The 27,919-nt window shown below is 40.6% G+C and overlaps 1 protein-coding gene across 3 annotated transcripts in view; it reads left to right on the top strand.

Annotated features, from left to right (window-relative positions):
* Nucleotides 1–27,919, top strand: part of Stxbp5 (syntaxin binding protein 5) — a 145,625-nt gene that overhangs the window by 19,541 nt on the left and 98,165 nt on the right. For all 3 annotated transcript variants that reach the window (XM_029483001.1, XM_021173980.2, XM_021173979.2), the window contains exons 3-4: nt 21,384–21,465; nt 22,966–23,066. In XM_029483001.1, the coding sequence (XP_029338861.1) occupies nt 21,384–21,465; nt 22,966–23,066 (183 nt within the window). The remainder of the gene's footprint in view (nt 1–21,383; nt 21,466–22,965; nt 23,067–27,919) is intronic.

Raw genomic sequence — 27,919 nt, 5'->3', positions numbered from 1 at the left:
CTATTCCTGCACAAGCATCATGACCAAGAAGCAAGTTGGGGAGGAAAGGGTTTATTCAGCTTACACTTCCACATTGCTGTTCATCACCAAAGGAAGTCAGGACTGGAACTCAAGCAGGGCAGGGAGCAGGAGCTGATGCAGAGGCCATGGAGGGATGTTACTTACTGGCTTGCTTCCCTTGACTTGCTCAGCCTGCTTTCTTATAGAACCCAAGACTACCAGCCCAGGGATGGCACCACCCACAAGGGGCCTTTCCCCCTTGATCACTAATTGAGAAAATGCCTTACAGCTGGATCTCATGGAGGCATTTCCTCAAGGGAGGCTCCTTTCCTGTGATGACTCCAGCCTGTACAACCATGCTGCCTCATAGGTCCTATGACCATCTTATGATAGAACAGTCTTATTCTTATGTCCCTTCTGCTGCTGCTGAGACTCATTTTACATATAAACAAACAAGAATAGTCACATACAGTGCTGCTGTTATTTTAAACACGTTATTATCTATTTGATCCATGAAGAATAAGATATATTAATTTTTTATTTTACTTTTTTTTTCCCTGTTGTTTTTCCTTTGTGCAAGTTTGAACTTTTGACCTAATAATTCTTTATTTCTCTTAAAAATAATCTTTAAAACTTTTCTTTCAAGACACATGAGTGTTAAATGACCAAGTCTTCATAACTCTCCCTTATACAATGTTTAGTGGTTTGTATAAGGCCTCACCTCCCATCCACTGTGACTATTTTAGTATTCTTTCTCTTTTGTTTGTTTCTGAGAAGTGAACTACAGTTTTTATCCTCATTATAAATAAAATTATTTTGTGTTCACCATCAATTTTCTGTAATTTGAACATACGGATGTAAGACTGCTTTGGTAAGATTTTATTAGTTTTATGTCTGTACAAGGTTTTCCTGTATAGTCCAGAATTGTGGGATTGTAGCTTGATGCTACCATGCCCTGCTCAAGATAAAGGATGTTCTTTTAGTTTGTGTTTTATTCTCCTTTGTATTTTCTGAGCTTCTTGGATCTGTAGTTTATCATCTGACATTAATTAGGGGAATTCTCAAGTTTTTCTCTTTTCATTTGACTGTTCCATTACACAAAGAATTTATTCTGTAGTTTACACACTTTGTTGAATTTTGTTCTGTAACATTTTGATTGTTTTTTGGGAGTGGGGCAGGTAGGGGTTTATCTTTTTCTCTTTGTTTGACAGTCTTGGAAGTTTGTATGATACTGCTTATATTGAGGGTTCGTGTCCTTGCTGGTATCTGGTCCACCATTTAGATCATAGGTGATGTTGCTGACATCCTCCTCATTTAACAGTACACTTCTTAACTCTTGCGATATAAGTTCTTGTCCTCATTTGATTCCATCATAGGATGTCTGTTATCTGACCTTAGACAAAGCTTTATATATCGTAACTGCTCTCATTTTGGTGATGGTAGTCTTAAATGACTGGTTTAATCCCGACACACCTCATGTTTTTGAGTTTTCATGTTTGCTCTGTCTGAGACTGTGTTTGGCCTTTCAGGCTGTCTTGTGATTATTCTTGCTAGCTGAGTGTGCTATACTGAGTAAAAGAAGTCACTGAGGAGACATCTTATTAATGGGCTGTTCCAGGAATTGGGAAAGGTAGCTATCTGCAGTTTTTGATTGGGTCTTAATCTTGAACGAGCCTGTCCTCCTCTGACCCTTCTACCTTCCCACAGCCCTGTGGCTCAGCACTTCTATACCAGTTTACCGTTCCCCTTTCTTTGCTTCAAAGGCTTCACTGAAATTGGCATCTTCCTTCTGTGTGTTTGCTGACTCACGTAGAGCCTCAGCACATAGGGCTGTTGTAGAGCTGTTCCTTAGAAAGGCAGCTTGAGAACCTACTGCTCTGACATAGATGTGGTTTCCTCGACTCCTCTGTGTGTTGAGAGCAGAAGGGGATTCTTTCTGTCATGTTTACTGTGAGAACTTCAGCTTTGAACTGTAAAATTCACAGAAGTGTGGAGTCCTTCGCCTCTCCTCCTTGACTGAACTGTCTGGTGTCTTGGGTTTCAAACTCATCCACTGTAGTCCTTCAGCAGCATATCAATGACAGTGCCCATTTCTTCACTCCATGGCGTCCCCAGTACCCTGCTTCTCTCTAGTCACCAGCCTGTTCAAGTTGGTACAGTAGTTTGTCTTGTGAGCTCACTTCTCTAACAGATCTAAGAGTGACTTACTGTCTAGTTGGTTCAGCTTTTTGCTTCTTGTTAACAGTGATGGCTCCCAAGGATCCTTATGTACTAGACCAGAAATGTTGATTCTATAATAATGATTAATAGGTGGTGATGGGGGTAAAGTAACCTTAGAAAAGAGGGTTTAAACCTGACATTTGCTAAGTAAGTGAAACTCTGAAGTATAGGTTAAGAGTGTGAAAGTATACATTGTCACTTGGCAGAGACTTTCCCCTGGAAAGTATTCGTATAGGAAATGAAATGAGGCATGCTCCGGTCTTTGATAGAGAGTCCTTACACCACCGCCTTCCTTTCCTTTCCTTTTGATTTGTGTAACAGCCCTGGCTGCCCTGAGACTCACAGAGACCTGCCTGTCTCTTCTCCCTCCTGGGGCCTGGGACTAAAGGCTTGCACCACCATGCCCAGTTTCTCATACCATTGTTAAGAGCATATTTCTGCTAGACAGTTAGAAGTCACACAGGAGTAAGCAATAACTGTAGGTCTTGGAAATAGTAACTATGGGGAGGTGGTTAAGGAATCCATAATTGCTGGAAGATAATATTTAGAAATTGATGTCTCTTATAAATCATTTAAAAACAGTGGTTTATATTAGCATAGACAACAACACTGGGTCCAAGCACCCACTTGCTTTTCTTCTCTTGAGATTCTGATTTCCCAAGTCTGGCATGGAGCATGACATCTGAAGGGTTTTTGTTTTGTTGTTGTTATTTATTTCTTTTAATCTCATGGCGGCTTGTGATTCAGAATCAGAATTGAGAAATCCGGGATTAATGCTTGGCCATATGGACAGCAGTGAGGCAGATGGTAGATAAGAGCCATATTCATTACTGTCTGCTTAGAGAGGGTGTCATTCTAAAGTACTCACGCCCGTGTGAGTGTGGAGACACTGTGCTGTGCAGAGCAAAGCCTGCCTGGAGAGACTGGCATTCTGGCTTTGGCGGGTGCTGTGTCCTCTTCCTGGAGGTTTAACTGTAGACATGAAGCCAGCAGTTAGAAAAGGACCTACAGCCTTAATGATGAGGTTAAGTATAGCCCTAAATCTGCAGGTCATCATGGTCATCTGAATGCCAGTGTCCTTTCACAAGTGACAAGACTCCGGCACAGATAGGCTATTGTCCTCACAGATCAGTCTGCATCCCCATCTGTGTTGTCAAGTGTCACCTGCTCCCTGCACCCCCAACCTTTTTTGACTGTAGAAATGTCAGCCTTGTTATTTAAGTATTTTATCTATCCATCCATCCATCCATCCATCCATCCAGAGTCTTACTATGTAGCATTTGCTGGCCTGGTATTTACTCTATAGACCAGGCTGGCCTCAAACTGAAAACAGCTGTCCTTGCTCAGCCTAACAATGTGATGCTAGCATTTTCTAATTCTTCACAAAAGCTGCCTTGAGATATCACTGTTTTAACAGATTTTATTATCATTAGTAAAAATAAATGTGTGCTAAAATGTCCCTTTTTTACATGTTAATTTTCCTTTATCTTTCACAGCAATATGAAATTTCAGTTAAAACAACAGCAAAGCTCAGATGGTTTCTTTATGTTCACACAAAAAATGAGAACACTGGACACACCCTAAAGTTCACCCTCTTCACAGAGGCTTCAGTCAGTATTCATGGACCACACTGAATGGTCTTTAATGTAGCTATTGGAAAAGTAGTCACATTATATAAAATGTATAAGATTTCTTCCATTAAAACTAGCTCTTGCTGATGGTTATTGGTACAATCGTAAGATAGAAGCGTGCAGCACCTGAAGAGCTTCTAGAACATGGAGTCTGCAGCCCCAAAGGTGAGGGAAACATGGCTAATTACAGTTGCATAATTACAGTAACTACAGTACCACGATAATTACAGTTGTACTCACTGTTAGTTTTTTGAGACAGGGCCCTAATGTAGCTTGGCCTGAGCTTAATGGGTAGCGTGCCTGTCACTAAGCTCCTGATTCTCCTGCCTCAGCCTCTCAAGGGCGAGGATTATAGGCATGATCGATTAAAAATAAAATCATATGATACATATGTAGCAGATGTGCAGCTCCGTCTTCATGTGGGTCCTGAACAACTAGAGTGGGGGCTGTCCCAAAAGCTGATGCCTAGACATGGTATGTTCTTCTCATGGCATGAGCTGCTTCGTCTGTCCTCAATGGGAGAGGAAGCGCCTAGCCCCGCAGAGACTTGAAGTGCAAGGGTAGGGGGATATAGGAGTGGGGTGTCTCCACCTGCTCAGAGAAGAAGGGGAGGGTGATGGGGAATGATTGTGGGAGGGGTGACCAGGAGGGAGGCAGTGATTGGGGTATAAAGTGAATAAATAAAAAACAAACAAGAAAAATATTAAATTAAAAAAAAAATACAAGAAAATCATGTGATGGTATTTAGTTGCACTGTGATGGCAGGAGGAAGCAAGTTGCCCTTAAAAATCTTTCCTTGCTTTGGAAACAGAATATCTGTTCAAAAATTACTATGTGACAAAATTTGGAATGCAGGGAATTTTGTTGGGTAAGTGAGAATTTGGGGAAGATATAGTCATTATCATACTCATTTTCAGGCTTTGTCAGGTGAGAATTTGCTTTTTTGGAAATGAATGCTCAGGATATGAGAGCCGTGGAGTTTTTGCTCTGTTTCATGTGCACTGTGACCTTCTGGTCTAGTGTTCAACATTGATTTTTATTGTGGTAGAGGTCAGAATAATGTCATTCTCTCTCCTTTTTCTTAATCACCAGTCATTGATGAACAAGTGTTCAGAGAAGTTATAATCCTTAAATCATTAATAACTTACTTACCTGCATACCAGTCTTGTTCCTAAAGCATCCCGTCTGAAATGCTGATTACCAGTTACAAGGCATTTTCCTAACACACAGGAGGACCGTCATGGGGAAAACTTGCGCGTGTGTGTGAGTGTGGAGTGTGCCTGTGTGTCTGTGTGTTTGCATTTGTGTGTGTGAGTGTGTCTTGCCTGTTCCTCACTACTTCTGACTTTACAATCGAAATCCCAGAAACTAGAATAAGATACAAAAGCAACCCAACAAATAGTTGGAAGGTGTGATAGATTTAGTTGTAAACTTTCACAATTTAAAATGGTCTGGAAAGGGTTTGTGTAGGTTGGCATATAGGAACTATCTTGATTATGTTAATTGGGGTGAGAAGACCTGCCTTCTGTTGGTGGCACCATTCCCTAGGCAGGCATTCTGGATTACACAAGAGTAGGAAAGCAGCTAGCATGCATGTACTCGCTTGTGCGGCTCTTACTGTGAATATAATATGATCAGCTGAGGAACATTCCTGCACCTTGACCTTGCTGCAGTGATGGACTAGAACTTGAAAATGTGAGCCAAATCCTTACAGCCTTAAATTGTTTGTCAGGATATATTATTACAGTAACTGGAAAGGAAACTAACAAAGAAGGTAAAGTGAATGGGCTTAGAACTGCTGGTTCATGAAAATTTAATAGCTGTATTATATCCAGTCTGATCCAGTCTGATCCTAAAGGCAAGAGTAGAATATCTGTATACCATCCTATACTTTTTATTTATGTAAAAAGTAATACTAGACCAAAAGTGATATGCCTGGATGTAAACATGCTTCTTGCTTTGAAAAGAGTCACAAATATTTATTGAGTATCTACCGTATGCATTTTTTTTTTCAGCTCTGGAAATAGAGAAAGGACATTGTCGTGGCCTCATGGCTCCCTAGGCCAGAATAGTTTCGAACAGAAGTTACAGATAGTTCCTGTGCTGCATAGTTTTATGTCAACTTGACAGAGCTTGAAGTCATCTGAGAGAGGGAGCCTTAATGAAAGTGCCTCCATTATATCTGGCTGTGGGTGAGCCTACAAGGCATTCTCTCAATTAGTGACTGATGAGGGAAGACCCAGCTCATTGCAGATAGGGCCATCTCTGGGCTGGTGGTTTTGGGTTCCAGAAGAAGGCAGGCTGAGCAAACCAAGAGGAGCCAGTGGGCAGCCATGCTTTGCTCCCAGGTTCCTGCCCTGTCTGAGTTCCTGTTCTGACTTCCTGATAAAGAACAATCAAGTAGAAGAATAAGCCAAAACCTTCCTCCCCAGCTTGCATTTTTGTCATGGTGTGTTATCACAGCAATAGAAACTTTACGACAGTTCCAAAAGAAGGAAATCAGGAAGTACCTAGGATACCAGGATTCACCCTTGCTAAAAAAGTCAGAAAGGGGAGCACAAGAGCCTTTGGGCACAGCTGGAGCTGGAGAGTAGTGTAGATGAGCTGGGGTTTGTTCTTTTCAAGCAGTGTTATCCACTTAACTTCCTCTTGGCAGTGTCTATGGACCTAATTGCTGTATTATTTTTATGCTTTTATTGCTGGACCTTGAGACCTCTGAGCACAGAAACTATAATTTGCCTGTTAAAGTTCTCAAATAAGAAACATTGAATGGGCTTAGGAGTATGGTTCTGTGGGTTGCCACGAGCTGCACTATAGGAAAACACAGGGACACATGTATGCACTTTAGTCATGCTTAACTCTGTATCATGTAATTTGCCCATAACCTCAGAGTTGTAAATGAGGTGAAGGGCTAGAATTGGGAACAAACTGGATTGGTTCCAGATTAGGAAGAGAGTGGCATGAGTTGTTGATTGTCCTTGGTGTGAGGCAGCATGACGTGTTCATGGAAGGCTCTTGTGGATACAGGGAAAGGCTTTCCTTCAGCTTTGCTGGCAGTGGGGCAGGTGGCTGCCTGAGGGGTATAGTGAGGCAAACCAGGGTGCTCCGTCTGCTTCAGCCCTGCAACCATTCAGCCTTTGAGAACAGATTTAAAGGAATCTAACTCAGTAGATACATTCATTTTTAAAGATGTTAAGTAGTGTGGGTGGGCTCTAGTGGAAAGTACAGTTGGCTGCCCATGCCCTGGCCTTCTCAGAGGAAGCCATGAAGTTCTGGTCATGTTGCTGCCTTCACTAGCTTTCCGTCTGTCCTGGCTTATCAGTCCTCTTAGGACCTGCACACTTCCTGCACTGCTAGAGGCTTTGCTGCTGCCTCTCTCTGTCCTGTGCAGCCAGGCCAGTGTTCTTAGTTCCTGTTGCCTCTAGTGTCAGTGGTTACAGTGCACTTAGCTCTGTGGCCTTGTACTATCCAGCATGTAGAGCTTCCTTTTGCAAAGATCCCAGTATTTTCAAACAAGAGCATTCACCTACCACTCTTCCTGTGTGCATTCCTTGTTTCTAACTCCAGTCACACATATGTGCCTGCTATACACTTCCCATGCAGTTTTAAAAGTCAAGAGGAAGCAAACTGTGTGTATTGTGACTTGTTTCTTTACCATGTATATCTTGGGGAACAGAGTTTTCTTAACACTCTTAAGCCTTTGAGCCATCGATCTTTAAAATTAAAAACCACAAATTCAATATATTTTCTTCAACTCTCTTCAAAATTGAGTTCTGTCATTTATACTTAAAATGGATGCTCACAGTCAGCTATTGGATGGATCACAGGGCCCCCAATGGAAGAGCTAGAGAAAGTACCCAAGGAGCTAAAGGGGTCTGCAACCCGATAGGTGGAACAACATTATGAACTAACCAGTACCCTCCGGAGCTCATGTCTCTAGCTGCATATGTAGCAGAAGATGGCCTAGTCAGCCATCAGTGGAAAGAGAGGCCCATTGGTCTTGCAAACTTTATATGCCTCAGTACAGGGGAATGCCAGGGCCAAGAAGTGGGAGTGGGGGGGGNNGGGGGGGGGGGGGGTATGGGGGACTTTTGGGATAGCACTGGAAATGTAAATGAAGAAAATACCTAATAAAAAAAATAAAATAAAAAAATAATAATTTTAAGGTGTGTGTGTGTGTGTCCATAAAGGCCTGAAACAGTTATTAAATCCCCTCAAGTAGAAGTTATAAACTGTTTTGAGCCACTTACCTGATTTGAATGCTGGGAAGTGAGCTTGTGTCCTAAGTCATATCTCCAGTCCTGCTGGTAAGTAAACTTTTGTTGTTGTTGTTTTGTTTTGTTTCTTTAATTTATAATTTTGCAATATAATTTAATTTTCCCCTTCCCACCAAACTCTTCTATATATCCCTCCCTGTTCTTCTTGAAACTCTTGAATATTTTTCATCAATTTTTACATGCATATATGTATACGTATATATTCTTAAAAACAACCAGTTCTGTGTGTATAATGTTAGTTGTATATATTTTTTTCAGGATGGAGCATTTGGCACTAGACAACTCTCCTGTCTCTGGCTTTCTTCACTTGGCTATAGTTCTTAGGGGAGGGTTGAGGGCTTGTGGGCTTTTCTTCATCCAATTTGGCATCTTCACTAGTTGCATCCTTGTTCTCAGTTCATGTGGCTATATTGGTGAGATTACAGGTATAACCTCTGAGACTAATAGGAGACATAAACTCACAGCAAACTCCCTAATCCAGTGTCTCTTATAATACCTCTTCTGCAGTGTTTCCTACGTTAGGTGCAGGTGGTCCCCATCTGTTGAAAAGTGTTCCCTTGATGAGAGGTAAGGACTACACTTATCTGTGGGTGTGAGGACACATTTGTATAGGGTATGGTTAGGGATTATGCTTGGCTTGTAAAACAATAGTTGTAGATGCTCCTGCACGAATCATGATTTCTCTAGCACAGAAGAGTTAGCTAGCTTGCCAGTGTGCTTTTAAAATTGTCATAGTGCATTTCGGTATGAAAAATATATAAAGGTAGTGGCTTTTATTTTCTTATTTTTTAATAGTGAAAAAAAATGTGTATTCAGAATTAGCCATCTGGACTCAGTTTAGAAGATCCCAGTTTTGTTGGTAACATCTAGAGCATCATAATTAGGAACCAGGCAAACAAGGTATTGACTTTGTTACAGTTTTCTCAGAGCCTGTTTGATCTGGTGCTTGTTGACCTTGACATCCACAGTGAGCACAAATGAACTGTTGCCTTCTGTCTTCTTCATGGCTGACTCATGATCAGACAAATTCTATTGCTGATGGTGGAGTGTCCCGAGCTATTGTTCTCACCGACAAGAGCACACTCGGATGACCGGATTCTTCTGCAGCAAAAGCTTTATTGCTTCTTCAGGAGGGAAGACCCAGAACCCAGAAAATGGTGCTGCTTATATAGCCCTCAGCGTGGCGTGTCAGCACCTGATTTGTTGCTCGCCCATCACTTCATTACTACGCCCTGAGATGGGCAGTGACTTGGTGTGAATTCACTCTTGCACCTGCGTACAAGGCTTGTTTACTAGTTAGGCACAGCAGAAGCCAGCGCCATCTTGTAATGGCGATTGCATGGCTCTCCACAGTGGAGTGCTCCACTTTGTTTCTCCTGGTGTGCTTTGGCGAGACTGTTTGACCTGTAGGGTCCAGAGCTACAGGGTGGGCCATGTGGATCTTCTTCATTTGTGGCTGTGGACACCTTTCAGCACTGCTTTTGTCTTTGAACACTAACCCTTTGGCTTTGGAACCTTCCAGTAAACAGCCTCTGAAGGGCTAGGATTATAGGCATGAGCCACTGTCTTTCAACTTTTGCTTTTGTTCTTGTTTGCTAAGCATTTTCTGTTTGTATTTTTTTGTGTATGTTTTGCAGTCTTAATTGTATTCATTTGTGATTCTAGAATTAAACAGCACTTTGGACCCAAACTGACTGAGAATGCCCCTTCTCACTTGGCATGGGTAGGCTATATATTCTTTATTCATTGACCTTATCTATGTGTTTTACATTTTTTATGATAAAAACATTTTGAGTTCTTCTAGCTTCTTGAGATTCACATAATCATCATCTGTAGTCAGCCTACCATGTTAGATCACACTGCGGCCTCTTATATCTAACCTTAACCTAGACAGAAGATGTGCTGGATTTAGGATACTACTTGGATATAGACAGAAAAACAGGGTGGGCATAAACGTGCATACACACATACATGGCTCTCTCTCTCTCTTTCTCCCTCTCCCCCCCCCCACACATACAGACAAATATGCACAGGCACATTCATGGTGTGGGGAGGGAGAGAGAGCAGGGAGAGAATTGGGGAAGAGGCTACCTGATTTACTCCACTGAAACAGAATAGAGCACCTAGGCAAACCCACACACTAGTCAAATGATGTCCCTTCATGGTCACTAGGTGTCAGCCTTCCCTCAGCTCCCTTCCCTGCTACTCTTTCCAACCTCAAATAACAACTATCCAAATCTGAATTTACATGTGACCACACGCCCGCCCGAGATACTGCAGGTCTGGGCCTTGCTTGTTTCCCATGATCTTCAGTTTCATTGTGTGGGAAGTACAGGATTTGCTCTACTTATGGCTTATAGTGTTTCATTGTGTATATGTAGTGTATACATAGTGTTTCATTGTGTACATGTAGTGTATACATAGTGTTTCATTGTGTATATGTAGTGTATACATAGTGTTTCATTGTGTATATGTATTGTCTGTGTCTTGATTGTTTCAGTAGTGCTACAGCAGGCAGAAGAGTACACACACACATCACACACACCCTACACATAAGTAGTAGTAGGATTATTAGATCAAGTGGCAGTTCTATTTTCAGGCTTTGGAGGAGCCTCCCTGCTTTTTTCTCTAATCACTGTGGTAACAACATCAACAGCCGATTACAGGAGATTTCTTTTCTCCACATCCTGACCAGCACTGGTTCTCTCAACAGCACAGTGGTTTCAGAATGCCACTCTTACATTTAGGCACTGTTAGGCCCCTATAAAGTATCCTGACATCTGTGCTGGCTCTGTAGTGTATGGATTTGTAAAGGCTCAGTGACTTCATTCCCTCGTCCTCTCCATCCATCTCACCACGGGCCACAGCTGTACTGTGTGTGTGAACACACACTGTGTGAACATACACTGTGAAGACTGACTACCCTGTGAAGTCATGATGTCTAAACACTCCAGTTATATTTTTGATTACTTGTTTATCCTGGGTCCTTTGCATTTACATACGACCTCCTTTGCATTTACTGTAGAGGTCGTATGCTTTCGGTTATAGAGTAACTCATCTGTTCCATGAATATGAGATGTTTATCCATTTATTTAGGTTTTCCTCAGTAAGATTTTATAGTTGCCAGTATGAAAGACTTGCTTTTGTTTGGGCAATTTATTTGTATTCATTTTATCCCTTGTGTTAGCATAAATAGAAGACTGGGCAGAGAACTTGGGGCCTTGTGTGTGCAAGACGACCAGCTCTGCTAATGAGTTGTGCTCTATTCCCTGCGGTTATTTTAACTGTACTCTTAGATTGTTTGTTTTCAGTGTTGAGAAGGATAGTTAATTTTTTACATATTGTTACAGTGTGTTATATGTTTAAACCGTTGTATTTGTGTGACAGCACAGCCCTACTATACTTGTTTACTTGTTCTAGAAATAATATTTTGGTGAATGGTTACGAATTTCTAACATATATAGTAGTATATCATCCTTGAATAGGGATACTTTTCATTCTTTCCTACTTAGTATTTTATTTTTATTATTGTTATTGTTGTTAACAATACTACTTGTTAACTACTATTATTGCTATTACTATTATTATTACTAGCCCCCTCCCCCTGGTTAGAACATTCTAGATCACAGTGAAGTAACAGTGGAAATCCTACCTACTGATGTTATTGGTAAGGCACAGAGCCCTTTGCTATTACATATAATGCTCTGTGAGATTTTCACAGATGCCCTGTCAAGATGACAGTTCCCCTGCTGCCTGCCACTGTGGAGTGGCCTCTTTCACCCTTCCTGTGCCTGTTGAACTGATCACCTGGCTTCTTTCTTTTAATAGATGGAGGCAGTGAAATCATTAGTCTAATCTTTTAAAGATAAGGTATCCTTTCTGCCTTCTCTCTTTTGTCCTTTCTCCCTAGTCTCTGTGCTGAAGGTTGTCCTCAGGACTCCTGGCACACTGTGCTCAGATGTGCACTTAGCCTGCATGCACAGGTTCCATCATTCTGATTTAACTCAGCCAGTCCTGATCTTTTCACATAGTCCTAGAAGTTGTGTTTGCTCATTAGTTTAGATGTTTGTAAAGAATTTTCTCAAAATTATTCATAGAATTAGGGTATAGAATTTCAGGTTTCTGCCTAACATGTTGTGCCACATTGCTTCTTTAGTGAACTAATATTTAATGTAACCCACAAGCTAATATAAAAATGAATTTAGGATTTTACCCTTTTGATTGCCATATTGTTTTCTACTTTACTATGATGATGTTATTACTTAGAAAAGGTCCATGTAGCTCCAAGCTTTCTAGTTCAAGGACATTTGGCCTTGTTTTGGGGGCTTCTGTGAGGACACTGGACTGCAGTTATAGAGAGTGGGTGACTAAGCCACATTCTCACCTGATGAGCCAGGAAGGAAAGGACTAGTGTCCCACAGTCTACTTTAAGAAGTCTATCAATAACCTAAGACCTTACGCTAGGCTCCACAACTCAGTCATCTTTACAGTGTCCAATAGCACTTTACATGGGGTTTGGGGGGAATGTTCAGTGTCTAAGCTTTTGGACCACCTAATAGGTCTGTCATATTTACTTGCTGTCAAAAGTTATATGTGACCCATCTTTAATGTATTAGACTACTCTGACATTATTAAATATACATAGATGAAATATAGACTATATGCTTTTTCTGTGTTCATCCTTCAATTGTAAAATGACTTAACAATAAAGTAGAACTTGAGATTTATGAATGCAAATTACCCATAATAATATACCCTCTAGTGTAATAATGCTTGATGATTTAACCTATAAGATCTGAGATTAAGTATCTTAAGTCAAATCTCAGCTTCTTTGCCAACTTGCTCTGAGTCTGGGAAAGTTGTTTAAACTCATATTTGAATCTTCTTAATTTGTGAAAATAGTTGACCTCAGGGACTGTTGTGAGGTTACCAGGGCACCATGTTTTGCATGGAGGAAATGTTGCACATATCTCAGTTGGGAGCATGAGGGACTTAGTTATATCTACATTCCTCCTTTGTCTCTGCTTTCCCACTATTTCCAACCCCTGTAGTCATAGTAACAATGAAAGCCATTTAGGAGGTGAACTTCAGGCTTATTTTGAAATAAGTATATATTGTACAATACGTAAAATTGGCTAGTTTTGATTTTTGTTATGTGTGTGTCTGTGCTATGTGTATGTATGTTGAGTGTGTATCATTAGACACTTAAAGAACCTAGAGCTCCCTGATTGAGTTAGTTTAGCTAGCCACTTCACCCCAGGGACCCTGTCTCTGTGTTCAGAGTGCAGGATTACAGCCAGCCAGCACACATCTCTTAATTTCTGCATGGGTTTTGAGAGCCATTCTCTGGTCGTCATGTTTATTGAATGAGTGTTTTATCCTGGATCCATCTCCCCAGCCCTCCTGATGTTCTGTTCTGTTCACCAGTCCTTATAACCTTCTGTGTTAGGGATGTGAATCAGCAGTAGGTAAGATGACCTTTGTAGCATGTATAAGATCCTACATTCCATAGTCAGCAATAACAAAACGTTAAGATCTTACTAGCTCTTGGTTTCTGTGTAGTCATCCTATATACTACTTCCTTGTTATCCCTCATTAATTCCTACTTTCATTGTATTTTCTATGTTTAATTCTTTTCCTCCATTGTATAACAGAGGATCTTTGAAAGAATTGGTTGCATGTCTCAGTTTTGCTCTCTGCCCTCTTTATGAATGTCGCTGTATAATGAATTTATTATTCTAGCTAGCCTTTATAAAAAACACAGAATCCAGGTACTTTATTTACAAGCCATAAGCCTAAATTGGGCAGGTTTAGAGCTATTCTAACTTATTCCTCAGCGATAAAGTTCTTTGTCACTTGCTGTTTCTCCTGGCCATGGGCTCATGGTCCATCTTCTCTCATGGCAGACTCCTCCTCCTTCTCCTCTTCCTCCTCCTCCTCCTCCTCTTCCTCCCCCTCTTCCTCTTCCTCCCCCTCTTCCCCCTCTTCTTCCTCTTCCTCTTCCTCCTCCTCTTCCTCCCCCTCTTCCTCCTCTTCTTCCTCTTCCTCCTCCTCCTCTTCTTCCTCTTCCTCCTCCTCCTCCTCCTCCTCCTCCTCCTCCTCCTCCTCCTTCTTCTTCTTCTTCTTCTTCTTCTTCTTCTTCTTCTTCCTCTGCCAGCAGTTCCCTAACGCAATTCTCAAGTCTCACATTTCTCCCTCCACTGCTCAATCACAGGTCCTAACCTTTAATTAACCTTTAATTAACCTTTAATTAGTGAGAAGGTTCATATAGCATCACTTGGTGTATGTGAGGATCTGCTCATCAGGGCAACCACATCTCAAGAGTCCATATTTAGCATTAGAATATAAGCAGCACCAGACTAACCCACCACATTTCCCCCTTTTTGTCTAAATAAAAGGAGGGCTCTTTCTCTTATAATAGTAAAGAACATACAATAGGAATCATTATGAAAACTGTTAGGTAAGAGTTACGTTCATAATGTCCAGTCTATTTATATTGGACAACTTAGATAAAGTATCCTATCATTTATCTTCTAAACTCTTCATGAGTTAAGAGTTCTATACCTAAATCAATTTCTATGTTAACTTGTATTACCATCCTAAAAATATCTTCTTAGACCAAGAACATCTTCTTAAATCCTAAACAACTTAAGCTTATAGTAAGACTATGACTATCTAGTCTTCAACCCCATCAGAGACCTTAAAAGGAATAAATATTACCTGAGTATGCAGTAAGCACAGGGATGCAGCTTCTAAAAATTAAAGAAATGAGAGAGACAACTGACTGCCTAGACAGTGCTCATTATTCTCTAAATCATTGGAGCATCACCTTCAGCCTTCTGGCCCAGAATATCTAACAAGCCTTTTTTTGAAGCAGGAATTATGAAGGACTTGCTTATTCTATCTTGGCAGAGCTTGGCAGTCGAAGTCCCTGAATCTCTTTGTCCTTTCTGGACAGCATCCTATCTGTCCACATAAGTGGATGCTCACAGTCATCTATAGGATGGAACACAGGGCCCCCCAATGGAGGATCTAGAGGAAGTACCCAAGCAGCTGAAGGGATCTGCAAATAAAGTTAGGATGTTTTCTTTGCTACAAATGAAGCCATCTCCAAATGGAGGTTCTTTGCTGCTCATCATCTTCCAAGTTGAGTGGTGTGCTGCCAGGAGAGGACATGTCTCCGTGTCAAAAAGCCGTAAATGAACACTTTACATGCCATATTCTGTGTGTCTGGGGGTTTTGAAGATCATCTATCTATTTATAGCATATTTGAACAAGCAAGTGTTGCCTGTCTTCAGCTGCATATTATCTGTTTAACCCAGGATGCATATTTCTCTGATGATCTAGACTAGTATCTGACATGACCGTGAGTTTGGCTGTCTGATTATTACCTTGTATTGCTTAAGTCATATGTAACAGCAGCCATAAAAGGACTGGAGCTTTACATTGTATCTTTAAGGATTATATAGGAACAGTATCCCATATAAGAATTTAAAACCCAGAAACTTAGAACACCCAAGAACAAAATACCCATGGAAGGAATTACAGAGACAAAGTTTGGAGCTGAGACGAATGGATGAGACTACCCCACCGGGATCCATCCCATAATCAGCCACCAAACCCAGACACTATTGCATATGCCAGCAAGATTTTGCTGAAGGGACCCAGATATAGCTGTCTTGTATGAGGCTATGCCAGTGCCTGGCATATACAGAAGTGGATGCTCACAGTCATCTATAGGATGGAACACAGGGCCCCCCAATGGAGGAGCTAGAGAAAGTACCCAAGCAGCTGAAGGGGTCTGCAATCCTATAGGTGGAACAACAATATGAACTAACCAGTATCCCCAGAGCTCGTGTCTCTAACTGCATATGTAGCAGAAGATGGCCTAGTCGGCCATAATTGGGAAGAGAGGCCCCTAGGTCTTGCAAACTTTATATGCCCCAGTACAGGGGAACACCAGGGCCAAGAAGTGGGAGTGGGTGAGTAGGGGAGCAGGGCTGGGGGGAGGGTATAGGGGGCTTTCAGGATAGCATTTGAAATGTAAATAAAGAAAATATCTAAGAAGAAAAAAAAAGAATTTAAAATGTAGAAACATTATATGTATCAAAAATAGCCTTAAATTTGTATTGATATATAATAATCTAAACTAATATTAACTTTAAATTTGTATTAGTGTACAACATTCTGTACCAATAGAACAAAATATAACCTCAATTTTTGACCAAAAGACGAAGATCTTTTGTAAGATTATGGCTATAAAATATTTTTTGGTTTAAGAGTAAAATCAATAATATCCCTCCTGTTTTCTTATTATTCCTGTAATGTTTCTGTATCTCCCCCCTTTCCTTCTTAACTTTTCTCTCTTATGTAAGAAAGAAAGAAGGCTAAAGGAAAGGAAAGAGGAAAAAAGAAATCCCTGAATCTAACCTCCTCTTTTGTCTTCTCCCTTCCCAAGATTGTAACTATTTGAAACAATTCCATTAAATAATGACAAACTTCCAACATCCAATGAATAGCCAAAAGTCTCTATTTCACCTCTTGGGAAAGAGTGGGAGTTTTCTTAAAATTACTTCCTGCTTATTTTGGGGTGTAGTTTTTTGGGTGTCCCTCCAAAAGTGGGAAAATGGTTAAGTCTTAAGAAAGCCAGTTCTAGCATTTGTTGTCTAGTCTCTGTATGCTGAGAAAGTTCTGGCTTAAGTAGAGTCCTGACTGGATAAGTCTGTGAGGCTGTTTTGGAGTTGTCCTGGAAGCAAGTCTTTAGTAAGGACCCAGAGCTATGCTGTCTGAGGTAGGAAGCTGGGATACAAGTGTCAGCCTCTCAGCATCCCTGAGGGTGAACCTCGTCACGGTTGCTTTTTCTCTGAACATAAAGCTTTCAGACGTGATATATATTTTTGTAGTAACATAATGTTTGTAATGTGCATAGGTCAGTTAAAGATGATTTTCTGCTCTTGGAGCAGGTAAAAGGTATCTTTTACTTTTCTTTCTTTTTTTTTTATGATTTATTTATTATATGTAAGTACACGGTAGCTGTCTTTAGACACACCAGAAGAGGGCATCAGATCTCATTACAGATGGTTGTGAGCCACCATGTGGGTGCTGGGATTTGAAGTCAGGACTTATGGAAGAGCAGTCAGTGTTCTTAACCGCCGAGCCATCTCTCCAGCCTGATGGCTTTCTTAAGCTAGATTGAATTATAATTAAGATTGCATTAAATCTCCATCTATGCCATATAAAAGGGTGGCAGGATGAATTTTGAGGATGTTTGTAGCCAAAGATTTATTGGCCATGTAGAGCTGAAGTTATGACTGGAGACATTTATATGTCCCAGTCAGTTTCAGACTTGCTACATTTAAAGGGACTAGCATATATATATATGTTACCTATCTTTTGATGTCTTCTTATCTGTAGCTGAGATCTTCAGGATGCCTTCCCCTGTTATGTCTGACTTTTATCAATTTGGAAGGAAGCCATTGTCGTCGTGTCCCCCCCCCCCCAGGCCCCGTGGAAATAAAAGAATCACCTCCTTCCCAGCATAACATATTTCCTGTTTTCCATTCTGATGTTAGAGCATCTCTCAAACAAACAGGCTGGCTTAGTTCAGCAGTTGTCTTTGGTTGGTTGGTTAGTTGGTTGGTTGGTTGGTTGGTTGGTTTTGTAATCCAGTGTCTCTCAGCAACTGTAGTTTTCTGTTTGCTCGCATTCAAAAACTGTAACGTTAACAAAGCTCTATCTGCCCCTTATGATGACACGTATGTGGATGAAGAAAGCCAGGCAAACTCTGCAAGAAGTGTCTACCAGGCGTTGTTCCTCAGGTAATTGATTTGCTCCCAAAGCAGAGAGGACTAGTTAGGTAGCTATCCTACTTACTGCTAGGCAAACAGCAGAAAAAGAATGCAGGAAGCTATCTGAATTAGGACATCTATACCCCTTTTAAGACAAGGCACTGGAATGCAGAGTGACAAAGTACAATAAAATAAGGAAAACATTTACCATTAGTCAGCTTTGTTCCATAATTGATCGATATGTCAGAGTACAGAACAATAAATGAACATATCTCCATTTAATAAATATATTATCAAAAATTTTCAATATGTAGGCCTCCTTGGATTGCTTTGTATTTTGAATTTCAGATAGTTTGTGTCTTCACTTGATTATGAATATAGGCAAGAGAGATGGAAATATTTAACCAAGTAGATGGTTATTAGAAAGTTAGATTATTTTGTGGGAAGGATGTCCTTTCAGAAATGTCAATATCAGGAGGAGCCATGCATACACAGCCACTGGTGTGAGGATGTGGGGTTATTCGTGCCCGTGGTTTCCTGTTTTATGACATAGTATATTCAAGATGGATGCTTTCTTTTAGTCTGTCTTGTCCACTGTAAAGTAACAGTTTCAGCTAGTGTAACAAATGTGTTGTCAAGTGACGTAAAGACTGTTATTAGGTGAGTCCATGTGTGTTTTATTCTCACACGTGTGTGTTTCTGCATACTAGACTGCACTGGTCTTAGTGTGCTTTATGGATTAGGAAGTGGACAAATTCTTTGACGGTCATAGTGAAGATGATTGAGCTGGCATATGAACTGACTTAAAAGATGAAATCTTAATTTTCATTGTGCCTCAGATGGTCTTGTGGCACCTAAAGTAAACTTCCTAGCTAACCACTCTACCCACCTACCATTTCCTTTGGCAGGCTGGGCTTACTATATTTGCAGTAGAGTTGAAATTCATATGTACTACCAGGGTCAGAGCTACTTACTATAATTTTTATTTTTCGAGGGTTTCTCTGTATAGCCCTGGCTGTTCTGGAATTTACTCTGTAGACCAGGCCTCGAACTCAGAAATCCTCCTGCCTCTGCCTCTGCCTCTGCCTCTGCTGCTCAAGTGCTCAGATTAAAGGCGTGCGCCACCACTGCCTGGCTTCTAAATTCTATGTTTTGTCAATGCTATATTTTGTGATATCTTCCCCCCACCCCCGACTTACTATGATACTGTCCTGCTCCAGCCTCTGTTCATGCTGCCAGTTTGCTCTCTGCTGTGTCTGAAGGGGAAGAAATGGAATCAACAACTTTGGAGAAGTTGACTTCTTAGACTATACAAAGATATACTAAGGCATAATGCCTATGATTTAATAGATGATAAGAGTTTTCAGTGATGTCAGATGTCATATTGTTACCTACCGACAGGTAGCTGCATTCGGTTGTGTAGCATACTTTTGTATAGCACTCTATGTAGCACAAGAATAAAAGCTTTCTTGAATTTGATGAAGTTGACTTCTGAACTTGATGACATTTTCTGTGATAAACTACTAATTGACAGCCAAGGTAAAGAGAATTTTCAAGGCTAGGGGGCTACAGCCCCAGTGAGGAAAACTGCTTTTGTAATTTTTGCTTCTAGTAATCAGTTTTGTTTTATTTTTACATCTGGTTTGGTCTATCATATTTTATATTCTCATAAGGCAAACCTCCATACTATTGTATAACTTGTTAAAATCTGAATTGCAAAACAGGTTTGTTTAAAAAAAAAAAAACTAAAATGTCTACTTTAAGAAGATTTCACTGGCTGGAGAGATGCCTCAGTAGTTAAGAGCACTGGCTGCTCTTCCAGAGGTCCTGAGTTCAATTCCGAGCAACCACATGGTGGCTCACAACCATCTGTAATGGTATCTGATGCCCTCTTCTGATGTGTCTGAAGACAGCTACAGTACACTCATATAAATAAAATAAATAAATTTTTAAAAAAATTCATAAAGCTAGTCTTCACAATTTTTATCTTATCCAAGGTAGTTAAGAGAACTGTAGGTGACTGAAGAACAAATAATGAGAATTTTTGATGCATGTGTTATTGGAGACTGAGACCCAGGGTTTATGCAAACTAGGCTCGCTTGTAACATGAGCTATATTCATTACTTTTTGAAACTCACATCTCCAGTTGACTTCAAGCTTGACATCCTCCTGCCTCTGCCTTCTGAGTGCTGGGATTATAGGTGTGCATGACCACACCCAGCTCACAAGCTCTCAGTGCTACACTCATCTGGCTCATTGCTATGCTAGTACCTTTCAGAGTTCTGCAGAGACAAGGCTCTCGTAGAAACCGTATAATAGGGTAGTTATGGCTGTGTTTTACTCCTGAAAACCAACTCTGTGCTCCAGGTGACAGACCTAAACTCAAAGAACATGTCTTTGACTAATACAAAAAGATCTGTGGCTAGAAGGATATAAAGGCCTGTGGAAGAGCATTTGTTTTCCATAAGTGCCCTGAGGTCATGCAGAGCAAGAAAAGAGAATTATACAAACTAAGATTTGACTTACGGTGAATTTGTTTGCTATTAAGCAGAACATCTTGGCATATCTTATTAGAATATAAAATGCCTTCTGGCCGGGCGTGGTGGCGCACGCCTTTAATCCCAGCACTCGGGAGGCAGAGGCAGGCGGATTTCTGAGTTCGAGGCCAGCCTGGTCTACAAAGTGAGCTCCAGGACAGCCAGGGCTACACAGAAAAACCCTGTCTCGAAAAACCAAAAAAAAAAAAAAAATAAAAAAAAATAAAATGCCTTCTGTGAGTTTTCACACAGAGTGCTGCAGTTTATTAAAACTCACTAAATGTTTAAAGCTTGTCTTCTTACTTTGTATTATTTATTACCTACCCAGAATAGATTAGCAATGTGTTAAAATGACTGTGTTCTTGTTTCAGGTTAATGAAAGTATAATGCATGTAACAGTACCTCGCAAAAAGTCCTGGAAATGTGCGTGGGTTTTTTTGTTGTTTTGATCTTTATTCAGTGTGTCTCAGAGAATAGGGCTAGGGATGTAACCCAAAAATATGTACTTGCACAAATATGCACAAAACCCAGGTTCCTCCCAAGCACTTGGGAAAAAGGAAAGGAGGCAGTGGAGAGGATAGTGGCCACTGTGGAGCCAGGCTGTATTCTGCTGCTTTCTGTTGGACACAGAGCGCGTTAGTTAATGTCTGTGCTTCCTGTCCCCATCTGGATTATGACAGCTAAATGAATTGATGTACATGGCATTTCCAGGAGAGACTGGCACCTAGAGACTATTAGTTAATGTATGCTTTCACATGTTCAGAGTCTCGGTAGTCCGAATCCATGCAAGTCACAAGGCGTTGGGACATTGATTGCGATCAAGTGGCCTGGATTGAATATTAGGTCATCAGAATATTTATTAGTTACATAACCCAAAAGCTTCTTTTAAAAACGTGCATGGTAAAACCTCCTTAATGGGGCCGCTGACAGCTTTGGTCGTCCAGGAGTGGAATGTTATTGCCAGCACGACAGCGGAGCAGCAGTGATCCAACTCCAGTTCCTGATTAACGAGGTTAGTGACTGTTTACTCCTTCTACTCAGACCCAAAGTAGAACACACCTAGTTCTTCAGGCTGCTTGCATAGACTTAGAAGTATTTGAACAAAAACCTACTTTCTTGAGAGTCAGATGCAGTCGTTATTCACTTTAAGGTGCCACTGCAAATAGTCACACAATATGTTTTCTCAGAATAATGTTGCAAGCAAAATAAAAATATTTTTGTTACCTTATGGTATATTTTCACTATTATTTCAAAGATTTTTGGAAGTTGCATAGCATTAAACAATCTGTATTGAAATAGTGGTAAATTCAGCATTTACTATAGGTAAAAGAAAGTACTTTAACAAAGTGTTTCAACATATTCCTGGGAAGCAGCTTCCATTTCAAAGTGTGCTGTTGCTTACTGGCTTTGTTTCTGAGAATGTGAAGAATGAAAGGAGCCAGAGAAAATTCCATTGTGCAGCATAAGAGATTCTGCTACAGAGAGACCGCTTGAGAGGGGCTCCAATTTCTTTAAATTTGAGGATAGTATTTGAACATTATTTTGTTTTGTTTTGTTTTTGAGACAGGGTTTCTTTGTGTAGCCCTGGCTGTCCTGGAACTCACTTTGTAGACCAGGCTGGCCTCGAACTCAGAAATCCACCTGGCTGCTGGGATTAAAGGCATGTGCCACCACGCCCGGCCTTGAACATTATTATTGCCCTAAATTCTTAGGATCTATAGGAAAAGTCCGAAAATATATATGAAAGATGGGCCAGTAAGCTGGCCCTGTGAGCAAAGGCTTTATAATAAATTTGGACATGTGACTAATCCACTTAGTCTACAGATTGTTATTCTAGTACTGTATTCCTGTCTTCTCTAGGGCTTTAATGAAAACACTCTTGGAGAGGTTCTGGCTCTGGAAATTCTGTTTAGCCTGGGCAAGACTGAGCCCTCTGTGCCTCTCTTACCCATGAGTGATAGGATGTGACCAATTAGTCAGTGTTTTCTGTTGTTCAGAGTTTACGACTGTCATATTCTGTTGTTATAACCTAAGTAAAGGACTTCTATTAGGATTTGTCTTACATGAGGTCACTTTATATTTTGTTTTAGTCAAGACAGTATATATGTGTGTATATATATATATATATATATATATATATACATATGTACATATGTACATATATACACACACATGTATATATATATGTACATATATACACATATGTATATATGTATATGATACATATATATAAATGATTAAATAATTTAAATCTTAGAGATTTTAGCCATCCCACTAGTTCCTAGCATACTTTTGTATTAAGAGATGGTAAATTACTTAAGAAGTGAAAACATTAATTAGATATATGTGTATATAACATACTCTTCTCCACCTGCTGTTTGGAATTTGGGTGTGGCAAATATTTCTTAGAACTATAATCTATTGATAAAAAGGTTTTAAATTTAAGAGGATATTTTAGCAGCTATTTGGAAATGTAAAACTTGTCACATATAAAATATCCTTTATTCTCAAGGGAGCCCTTGTGAGTGCCTTGGCTGATGACACCCTACACTTATGGAATTTACGTCAAAAGAGGCCGGCCGTACTACATTCACTGAAATTTTGCAGAGAAAGGTAAGAATTCTCTATTTTCATACAGATAGAGAACACTTGCTCTTCTGCTGTGATGTGCTTTTTGAACAGTACGCTGTTGGGGTTGGAGTGTGCTGTACTTACTGTAGACTTTGAGAAGTAATTTCAGTGTCAGAGGCTACACAACAGCAGCAGAGTTCTTCCTTCCCACAGAGAACAGTGTGAAGTCTCTCCCTTTGAGTCCTGAAGTAATTGCAGTATATGTATAAACGTGAAAACACATCTCTACATAGCTGCTTTTTTCTTTTGTCTTAAAAAGGACATTGTATAGTCTTTCCATAACTTGTTTCACCTAACTGCATACCCAGTGGGTTATCTTATGTCAGCATCTTTAGATCTCTCTGGGCCATTTTCATAATTACATACTCTCCTATTGTGTCAGAATGTCTTAGTGTGCTCAGTAAATCTTATAGTTGTCCCCTTTGCTTTATTATGTTACACTACATAATTATATAAGCATACACACACACACATATATATATACACATATATATGTGAGCATATGTAAGTATATGTAAAAGATAAATTTCTAGAAGTCGAATAGTTGCTTTAAACTTTCTCTCATGATAAGATTTATGAGCTTTAGGTATTGACTGACGAGATTGTCTGCACAGTTTTGTTAAACTCTCTTCTCCATGGCTTTTTATAGATCTCCTAAGTTTTCATTATTATCCTTTGATTCATATGGTATTTACATTTTACAGGAAATATGAATTAATATATAACATTCACAGTTTGTAAGACTGTTCCCAGATGTGCGTGTGTATGTATGTATGTGGCAGTAGTTGGCATTGAAGATAAAAAATCACTTGTTTTGTCCAATGATTAGCCTAAGTTCCAGTTTTAATGAGGGTTTAGTTCAGCTGTCAACCTTTGTCTCTTGTCTTCTCCTCTCCTCTGCTGCCTGCCCCCCCNCCCCCCCCCCCAATAGCCTTCACACTGGAGCAAGGCAAGCTAAAGCAGTCTCTGAAAATACAGCATCTCACAGTGCCACCAGTCCTAGGGCATATATACATAAGTTTGTGTGGGTGGGAGTACAGAGTAGACCTAGCAAGGAGTCAGTAACTGTTGCCATTGGTTACATCGTAATTGGGAAGATAAACCACATGCATTATATCAATTCAGCCATGCTTGCTTCTAGAAGGGCAGAAGTGAAAGAGGGGTTACTAGCAAAGTCCATGGGGAAAACAAAGAAGCAAAGAAAGCAAACTTGTTTTCTACTTCTTGACTTCTACAGAGTCCTTTAATCTGTTTGCTAAGGGCTTCTCAGGGATCTGTATCAGTTTCAGCCCCCTGGCCTACCTTAGATGGTCCTGGAATTACCCTCATGAGTACTGAGCTCCGGGGAAGCGGGAGGTCTAGCTGGACGGTTGTCACACTCCAATCATTTTGGCTCCAAGAAGGCATTTGGCCATGTCTAGAGGCAACTTTCAATGCCACAGTTAGAAGTACTGCTGTCCTCTAGTTGGTAAATGCCAGAAATTCTACTATCCCTGCTATAGTGCAAGGGATGCTACCTACAACAAAGAACCAAATGGTCCAAAATATCAGAAGCATTAAAGCCAAGAAGCCCTGAATTGTAGCAATTTGAAATGATGTAGCAATGTAGAAATTCTTATGAAGTACCATTTGTTAGGACTTGCGAGGAGCAGGCGTTGTAGCGGAGGGATGTCTCTGATGCCTCCCTCCTTTGTCAGCGGCATGCCCCTGTTCTCAACTGGGTAGAGGAGTACGGCAGTCCTTTGCCCAGGGTCACGAGCATATCCAGTATGAGATACCTATTAAGTACTCAGAATGAAATAACTGGACACTGAGGGATCCAGGATTAGGAGCTGATGATAATCAAATAGGGAGGTTGTTTGCAAAGCAGTAAATTCTAAGGATTGGGTTACAGTTTTTATATGGAGTCCTTGTGGTTCTTGCCCTGTCCAGTCCAGAAGTCTGTCCACACCTATGGGCACTGTTTTGTGATATTGTGGAAATGAGGAGGTCAGACCTAGTGGAGAGAAGTAGGTCATTGAGTGTGGACCTTTACTATGTTATCCCTTACCCCCTGCTGACGCTTGCTCTGCTGCCTGCGTTCCATGAAATGAAGAATGTTCTCAGTCACACCCTCCTGCAGCTTCTCCCAAGAATGTGGTGCCAGCCTCCTCTGAACTGAGCCTGGGAAACCTTGAGGCCGAATGAGTCCCCCTCCCTTAACTGGTTTTTATCAGGCACCTTGGTCACAGCAATGGAAGCCAACTAATACAAGAGTCTCCATGAAATTGTGGGTCCTGATGGGGAACGGCAAGTCAGTCTGAGATGCACTGGCAGATAAAAGATCCCGTTGTGAGAAGTGCACAAAAGTGACTTTTCTCAGTCAGTGGAGCCTGGTGTTTGCTGTATTCCACACCCTCTTGATTGAGCAGCACTGTGTAAGACGTATCCTGACCATTTGCACAATTGTGTGCCATGTTGTAAAACTGACAAATAAAGTGAATTGACAATTTTCCAATTCTAGACCTGTTGAGATGCTTATTCATATAACACGCAGAAGGTGTTTATGAGGGCTGTAGTAAACAAGAAGTTGAGGCAGGACTAAATGTTTCTGGAACATATCTTTTGGAAGATTCCCTGTGCTGGCTGTGAACAGTTGGTGTAATAGAACTTAGCTTAACAGTGGGCCCTGGTCTTCACAAGTAAACCTCGTTCTGTTACTGTTTCTTCATGTGGCTGCCAAGAGAGGCAGTGAACCAGGATCCTGGTTTGCTTGCTTTCTTTTCTTTTCTTTTCTTTTCTTTTCTTTTCTTTTCTTTTCTTTTCTTTTCTTTTCTTTTCTTTTCTTTTCTTCTTTCTTTCTTTCTTTCTCTTTCTTGTTATCCCAAAACTGGATGTTTTGTCCATAGATTTTTCTTCAGTACTAAATTATATATTAGTGGAATTTTCTATACATATAATAGAAATTTTATATAGTAATTCAAATTATATTTTTTATAATATGCATTTTTTATTCTAGTTTAATTTTTTTGAAGTATAGTAAATTACAGCATATAAAATTACTACTTCTTAAAATTTTTAGCTTACAGTTAATATTAAACATACAGTGTTGCATAAACCTGTAATGTATGTTTTTATAGATTGTACTTTTGTGGTGTTTAAGAAAAAATAAAACAGATAGTTGAGTCTGAAGTCTGACTAATTCTATAAACTTGAGAAAATTATTTTTTTGCTTTGTATAATATTTTTCTAATTTTAGAAAAATTTCCTGTAAGCCTCATAGTCTTTAGTTTTTTTGTTTTTTTGGTTTTTTTTACTTACTCATTTAACATCCCCGCTCAATGCCCCCCATTGTCCCCTCCCACAATCCTTCCCTCCTCTCCTTCTCTTCCCCCTGGATATCCACCTCCCTCCACCCCTCTACTTCAAGTCTCTGTGAGGCTAGGTGTTTCCTCTCCCACTGAGGCCAGACAAAGCAGCCCAGCTACTAAAACATACCCCATATGCAGGGAGTAGCATTTAGGATTGCTCCTGTTTCAGTTGTTTGGGAGTCACATGAAGACCAAGCTGCATATTTGCTACATATATGCAGGGAGGCCTAGGTCCAGACCATGTATGCTCTTTGGTTGGTGGTTCAGTCTCTAAGAGCCTCCCAAATGTCCAGGTTAGTTGACTCTTGGTCTTCTTGTGGAGTTCCTGTCCTCTTCAGGACCCCTAGTCCTTCCTCCTATTCTTCCATAAGAGTCCCAAGCTCCATTCACTGTTTGGTTGTGGGTGTCTGTGTCTGTCTGAGTCAGCTGCTGGGTTGAGCTTCTCACAGGACAACATGCTCCTGACTGTAAGCATAACAGAGCATCATTAATAATGTTCGAGATTGGTGCTTGCCCATGGGATAGGCTGGTTATTGGTTGGCCATTCCCTCAGTCTCTTCTCCCTCCCCCATGATGCATTACTTGTATACAGGATAAATTTGATGTTGAAAGTTTTGTGGGTGAATTGGTGTCACTATTCTTCCTCTGGGGTTCCTTTCTGAATATAGGAGGTGTCCTCTTCAGGTTCCATATCCCCAGTGTAGCGAGTCACAGCTAAGGTCACCCCCATTGACTTTTGGGTGCCTCCCTTGTCCCAGGGTCTTTACCGTTTTATTTCTCGTAAATGTTGAACAGCTTTTTCCAAGTTTCCTGTTTACTCTGAGAATAATTGTAGATTATGTATCTGAGTCTTGAGTGCTGAGCACAATTTGACATCATAGACAAGGACTTGGGTCTTACTTTTAGGACACTGGTCAAAGCTAAGCTGACAGTCAGACTTCCCAGATGCCAAGTAAGTGTTATTTTTTTCATACTGTATGGATAAATACATACTTTAGTTTCCACAGGACGATTTTTGATTTTGCATAAGAAAAAACATAGGACTGTGCTCCTGGTTGAGCAGTCACCTGGTTGTCCACAGGGAGCTGAAGCACTAAGCTCCATTTCCCTACAGCTCGTAGGCTGGTTCTGGAGCCGCAGCCTGAGGATGGCCTGTCCTCTGTCTTCCATGGACGCCCTTCCTCTTCATACACGCACACAAGCCATACTGGACCAGGCTAATACATGACTTTATCTCTGCAATGGGCCAGGAGGTATGGAAGTATGATGGAGGCTGGTTTAACATCAAACGGAGGAGTTTACAGCCAACCAGAATTCGGGGGAGAGTGAGCATTCTCAAACATCAGAAATGAAACACAGTTTTGTTTGTCCCTGTAATGAGTATGTAGGCTATTATGCTATCACCAGGTTCAGAGCCTTTTAGGGATTAACCTGCCATGTAATTTTTACCACAGGAATTCATTTGCCAGTTGTGTGAACTAAAGC

The sequence above is a fragment of the Mus caroli genome, chromosome 10 (assembly GCF_900094665.2).
Source record: "Mus caroli chromosome 10, CAROLI_EIJ_v1.1, whole genome shotgun sequence".
Lineage (NCBI taxonomy): Eukaryota > Metazoa > Chordata > Mammalia > Rodentia > Muridae > Mus > Mus caroli.
This window is presented reverse-complemented; position numbering and strand designations above follow the sequence as displayed.